At 27.8% G+C, this 6,507-nt stretch overlaps 1 protein-coding gene across 1 annotated transcript; it reads left to right on the top strand.

The window, feature by feature from the left end:
• Nucleotides 1–4,180: 4,180 nt before the first annotated feature.
• On the top strand, nt 4,181–5,999 carry LOC126680278 (two-component response regulator ARR9-like). Its single transcript, XM_050375377.2, has 4 exons — nt 4,181–4,605; nt 4,773–4,966; nt 5,394–5,464; nt 5,584–5,999. The coding sequence occupies exons 1-4, from the start codon at nt 4,500–4,502 to the stop codon at nt 5,786–5,788; spliced, it is 576 nt and encodes a 191-aa protein (XP_050231334.1). The 5' UTR covers nt 4,181–4,499; the 3' UTR covers nt 5,789–5,999.
• Nucleotides 6,000–6,507: the final 508 nt, after the last annotated feature.

A 6,507-nucleotide genomic window follows, 5' to 3' on the forward strand; every position in this document is an offset into this window, starting at 1 on the left:
ATCTGCTCCTTTCCTGGCGAGGAGGAGCACAACTCTTTCTCGGACGGGCGGCGGTTTTCGGTGGGTAAAAAGATGAAAAAAATACAATAAAATTTTTAAAATTTTTTTAAAGAGTTATTTAATATACTAAATTATAAGAATTATTAAAAAATCTTTAAGTGCTAATTTGAAGAATTTAAAAAATTTAAGAATTATTTTAGACTTTTTACCATTATTTTATGGAGAGTGTGTTTCAAACTCGGTATGAGAGTGGGGAAGGATGGGGGAGGAGTGTATTTGATCCAATTTGAATAGTCGGTTTATATTATCCGGTTTTACGAGTTTGGGCCTTTTGATATTTCATGCCAAATGGAGGGAGTAAATAAATTTTTTGTTCATTTTATAGGAGTTGAAGTTTTTTTTTGATACAGGGTATATGAGGTATCTTGAACGAATCCCAACTATGAAACAACACCTTTGGACCTTCCACATTCAGACTAATCCCGATTCGAGTCGGATAAATCCCTTATGGGAGGTAAAGCTCTAGTCTCAAGTTTTAAACGGATGCATACATAAGTATGGCTCGAAGCCGCGACTTCACTTAAATTAGAAAAGCGCTTACCAGCTCAACTACGTCTTGGGACTAACCTTCTTTAACTTTTCATAATTTATATACATTAATTTATTTTAGTATAAATTGATAAATCACATAGTAACATTGATGGTTGGTGCTAAGCTGGTAACCTAAACATAAAATAAAAGAGGGTTAATTCCTAAAAAAATCACGAACTTTACACGAAATTTCATTTTAATCATGATCTTTAAAAGTTGTCATTTAAAGGCACGAACTTTCATATTATTTCAAATTCATCATTTCAATGTATTTTTAGTGACTAAATTCTTCATTAAAATATTAATGAAAGATCCAAATTATTAATCAACATCAAATCTTATTATCTTTCAGTTAGAGTATGTAGGATTAGGAATTTTTAGTCAGATAAAATACACCAAATTTTACTTTGGTGATAGATTTGAAATAAAATGAAAGTTCGTGCCTTTAAATGACAACTTTTAAAGGTCGTGATTAAAATGAAATTTCGTGTAAAGTTCGTGATTTTTTTAAAAATTTACCCAATAAAAGAATTTGATTATTTACTTTGCACTTAAGTAAATGTCAATAAAAGCAAATGTCTTTAAAAATATCTATTTGTTTAACCTCTTTCCAATTATATATTGATTTTCTAAAATTGTTAAATCTATCCCTTCCACTTTTAACTATACCCACAAATACCTAATGAGCAAATTACTCTAAAACCTCTTATATTTGTTATACTTTACAATTTGGTACTCTTTATTTGAAAATCAAACAATTTAGTACCTCATTTTTTATTTTATAAACTATAAGGCCCTTCTGTTACATATATGTACTAAATCATTAACGGAATGAAATGTGAGGTACCAAATCGTTTAAAAATAAAGTATCAAATTGTTTATATAATTGAAACTAAGATACCAAATCGTTTAGAAGTAAATTTCAAATTATTAACGGAACTAACAGAAGGGCCTTATAGTTTATAAAATCAAAACTGAGGTATCAAATCGTTTGATTTTTATCCTTCAACCTGTTAATTAGTTAGTTTGAGCTACAATTAGCTCGATTGCTAGCTTCATTCTATATTTGATTACTTGGTGATTATGACTCTAAATGAGTTCTTCATCGTTTCGAAATATTTTTAATTCGTATAAACATGCTTATTATATCTCAGTCCTATAAAGTTATCTGTTATGACTTTATTTTTTTTCATTGGCCAGTTTGACATGTTAAACTTAGCGACTTGTACATTATCGTATATTAACCTAAAGTCGTCAAGCTTGAGGGTTATTCAAAAATTTGATAAAGGCTTAATCATGCTACTAAACTTGGAACAATTATAAATTTATTGACTCGTACATTATCTATATTAATCTAAGTCGTCAAGATTGAGGGTTATTCAAAAATTTAATAAAGGCTTAATCGGTAGGTGACCTGAGTATCAAACTGCGATGTTATAGCGCAAAATATCTGTTCCATTACAGGCCATCAGGAGTGATTATGTCATTTTCCTGAGTATCACAATTATAACCGTTTTGGATTATTAATATCAATTCGCTGATTTGCAAAAAAAAATGAGAATTTAATTAGCGAGTTAATAAAAGTAAAACTAAAAAAGTGATTATTTAACTATAGATAATTCAAATTTTAAATACACAATCGTATGTTAATATTTGAGCATTTCTCTTGGATATTGTCAAATTTTTTTAGTCACCGTCTCTGTGTTAACAGGATTCAAAAAACTTGTAAATGCATTATATTTTTGTTTAAATCAAGAGATCATCGATTATATACAAGAAATCTGTATATATGTAAAAACAGTATCACCAAATAAGAAGAGAACTATAAGCAATCAAATCCGTATGTACGTCTAGCTTATTGATTTTAGATAAAATAAAATAAAATAAAATCCTAGAGATAATCAAAAGGATATAACAGCACATGATTTTCCAGTGCTGCTGGGAAAGCTAGCACATCAAGGTCCACATTTCATATTCATATCCTTCATGTTTATTTAGTGGGTCCAGTTAAATTTATTTTATATATATGCAACTGAAGGTGGGTATTAAATATTGGCTTAAAAACTATTTAAAGTTAAATTTAAATATTTGTATCTATTATTAGCTATAACTAATTGTTTAATTATAATTGAATTTTAAAATTCATATTGCAATTCTGCTTCAATTTCGTTTAGGTACAAAATTAACTTATGTGGCAAGAACAATTGGTGACGAATTCTAGACACATCAAAATTGTCATTTATTTATTTCCCATTCATTCAAATCAAACTCGTTCTCTATAAAATATTAAAATTAATACTTGCCTAATAAAATTTGTTAGTTTTTGTCTTTTTAATGTGTCTGATATATTTTAAAGTTATAGTATTTTTAATGTAGTTCAGTTAGAAATTTACATATCTTGCCACGTAAGTCGGTATTCTACTTAAAATGAAATTGAGACACAATTAAAATAAACCTTAAAGGTAGAAATATAATTATAAAAATTAAAAGGTTTGGTTGTAAGTGATAATAAATAAAAAAAAATAGATATTCTTTAAACCTTAAATTTATATGGTTTGTTTTATTTCATTTGATCACAAATTTTAATTTATTTTAATATCAGAGCCGAACTTTAGATTATAAACAACCAAAACTTTTTAGTGATTTTAAGTGAGATTGAGTTTATCTGGCAACCGGATCTTATCACCAAATACAATTATATTTTTTTCTAAATAAAAAAATAAAACTTTAATAACCGTAAAAGTCAATTGCCGCTATAAGAGGGAATATAATATGGCCGGATTCGATTGCCATATAAAATTAATTTATCCTAAATTACTAAAGACTTTAAATTACTTCTAATTTTAAAATTAAAATTTTAAATTAAAATTTTATCATTAAAATAAAATAACATTAGAATTTAGTCAATGTAGTAATTTTAATATTAGTGCCTTTTTTAAGAAAAGAAACAGTATTGTTTTAAGTTTTTATAAAACCGTACGCAACTGTGCCTAATTTTTACCTAAAGGATGAATTAAACTATAAATTTAGTTTTCTCTTCTATACTCTCTATCTACTCCTTTAACAATTTTTATTTGTTCTTATCCTTTATCAAAACTTATCATTGTTCCAATCCATAGAGAAATTTTATCCACCACGTCATCCATAAACAAAGCCGATCAAGTCGATCAAGCCGATCACTTTAAAACACATCATAAGCCAATGACCAACTCAGAAAAATCCAAATACCCAATCCGAACTGAAAATAGAAAGATATGAAATCAAACCATTATTCTCTAATATCGTTTCAAAAACAGTAATCAAATCTCAATATTCTTCTTAAAGAAAAACAAATTACTAAAGATCATCACATCTTTATTTTTTTTGACCGAAAATTTGGCATTTGAGATCATACAACACACACACACACATATATAATCTTTAATCAAATATATTATCAGATATCCTAACAATTATATATTAGAACATAAAATATAATTAGGTCAATGAATCATGCACGTGCATGCAATGTAAAACTATGCAATATACAGCCCTTTGATTGTACTGTAGCCTTAGCCATAAACGAAAAGGCCACTATTGCCTCAAAGTTTATTCCAAGGGTCAGAATAAAGATGAGAAGAAAGATTCAATTATTAGAATTAAATAAAGAAACACACCACATTCTTTGGTTGTTGTCCAATTCAAAATCAACCTAGAAGATCCGAGAGATTCTGATCAAATCTGCCGAATCTTGTTTTCCAAACTGTCCCGATTTCCTACAGGATTTGTATCCCTTATGGCCTCCCATTTAAACACTTCTCACACATTCTTTTCTCATCATTATCATTTATTATTTTCATCTTCGTCTTCTTCGTCTTCGTCTATTCTCCGGTTTCGTTTCTTGGATATAACTTTCTTTTTTTGCAATCATGGTGATGGCCACAGCTGATGCTCAGTTTCATGTTCTTGCTGTTGATGACAGCATTATCGATCGAAAGTTGATCGAACGACTACTCAAAACCTCTTCGTATCACGGTAATTTTATAATGTAATCTTCATGTTTTTCTTTTTATACCTGAGAGGGGAAATATATGGCGTTTGTGGAAGGATTTGATCCAATGATTTTAACTGAATGTTGTTAAGCGCACATACTATTTGAGTTATATATTGACCGTGGTATTTGTATTTTTGTTTGTATACAGTTACTGCGGTTGATTCAGGAAGCAAAGCTTTGGAGTTTTTAGGTTTGAATATTGGAGAAGGAGAAAATGAAATTCTGAACCCTAATTGTGTTTCTCCAGCTGATGGACATCATCAAGTTGTGGAAGTAAATTTGATTATTACTGATTATTGTATGCCTGGGATGACAGGGTACGATCTACTTAGAAAGATCAAGGTAATTATTTGCTTCTATTTTCGCTAAAATAATTAATTTATTTCATATCTAATGACCCCAAAAATGCAAACATTTAGCAAAAGTTTCCGTTCCAATCAAAGTATTTAAAATGTCTCGATTATAGCCAAGATCAGTTAGCGAGTAATAAAATCTCGATTATAGTCTAACTTGCATTATATAGTTTCACATTTTACCAAATCGATCCACATGTGATTGAATAAATATCCATGTTTCATTTAATTTCAAGGGATGAATAAATTAAAACTAAATAATACGTTTAACTATAATCGAGATATTTTAAAAAGTTTGGTTCGAAACAGTAATTGTTGCTAAAAGTTTGTATGTTTAGATCATTTGGCCTTATTAATTAACTATTCAACGAATATTAATTAATTTGACTTGACTAATTTTTAATTCTGATATGCAGGAATCTAAATCTTTTAAGGATATTCCAGTAGTGATCATGTCCTCAGAGAATGTGCCAGCAAGAATTAACAGGTAAGGAAAATCAATAATTTTATTCCCTTATTAATTAATATAATTTTTTGGTATTAATTAAGTTAATTTGTTTTGCATAATTAGTTTAATCTTGAGCTTAATGTATTTAATTTTATCAGATGTTTGGAAGAAGGTGCAGAAGAATTCTTTTTGAAGCCAGTTCAATTATCAGATGTAAACAAGCTTAAACCCCATTTGATGAAGGGAAAAACTAAGGAAAATGAGCAAAATAACAAGAGAAAGGGAATTGAAGAAGAAGTTCATTGTCCAGAGAGAACAAGAACAAGATATAATGGATTGGAAGTTAGCTTGAGTCACAATTAAATTAAACACAAATTATTTAGCATAAAAAGTTAATTCCCTAACTTTCTTTTTTAATTTCCTTAACATTTTTTTTGCTGATTATTGTTGATGATGAGACAGTCTAATCTAATAGAATTTTAGACAAAGTTAATGTCTTACTAACTGTGGCATCATCTTTTTTAACTTTGCTTGTAAATTATTTAAAGGAAATTATTCATTAAGTTTTGGTGCATGACTTGAATTAGTTTTTTTTTATGTAGAACAAAACTACCCGGATAAAAAAGACTTATTTTGGTCATTTATATTAATGCATTAGAGATATTTAAATCATTTTACTTAATAACAAAAAAAATGACAATTGTAACCATAAATAAAAAGTAAAATTAAATCAAACAAGATAAATGTACATTTTAGAATTAATAATTGTAGTATTTGATTTAAAAATATAGTTAAAGTTGTTTAACAATCAAAATAAATCACAAAATCTTAAGTCATGAATTAATTTTATCAAAAAAGTTATAAAGTAGATAAATGTGTTAACATAACTGTAATTATTCAATTGAAGAGATAATGAGAATTCAATCTAAATAAAAAATTATTGTGAAAATTATCACCTCTTAAATGAATAGTATTTGTCATAGTTTTTTGATAAAACAACAAATTGTCCCAAAAAAAGGCCTTAAAATTAATACAAAATACAATATGATCCCGCATATAACGTCTGCACCAACAAAAATTAT

The sequence above is a fragment of the Mercurialis annua genome, linkage group LG5 (genome assembly GCF_937616625.2).
Source record: "Mercurialis annua linkage group LG5, ddMerAnnu1.2, whole genome shotgun sequence".
NCBI lineage: Eukaryota > Viridiplantae > Streptophyta > Magnoliopsida > Malpighiales > Euphorbiaceae > Mercurialis > Mercurialis annua.

What these genes read in the sequence shown, in the direction of transcription:
- LOC126680278 (XM_050375377.2), top strand. Translation starts at nt 4,500, where the DNA reads ATGGTGATGGCCACAGCTGATGCTCAGTTTCATGTTCTTGCTGTTGAT. An exon ending in ATCTACTTAGAAAGATCAAG is followed by an intron (nt 4,967 to 5,393) that starts GTAATTATTTGC and finishes TCTGATATGCAG; the next exon opens with GAATCTAAATCTTTTAAGGA. An exon ending in GTGCCAGCAAGAATTAACAG is followed by an intron (nt 5,465 to 5,583) that starts GTAAGGAAAATC and finishes TAATTTTATCAG; the next exon opens with ATGTTTGGAAGAAGGTGCAG.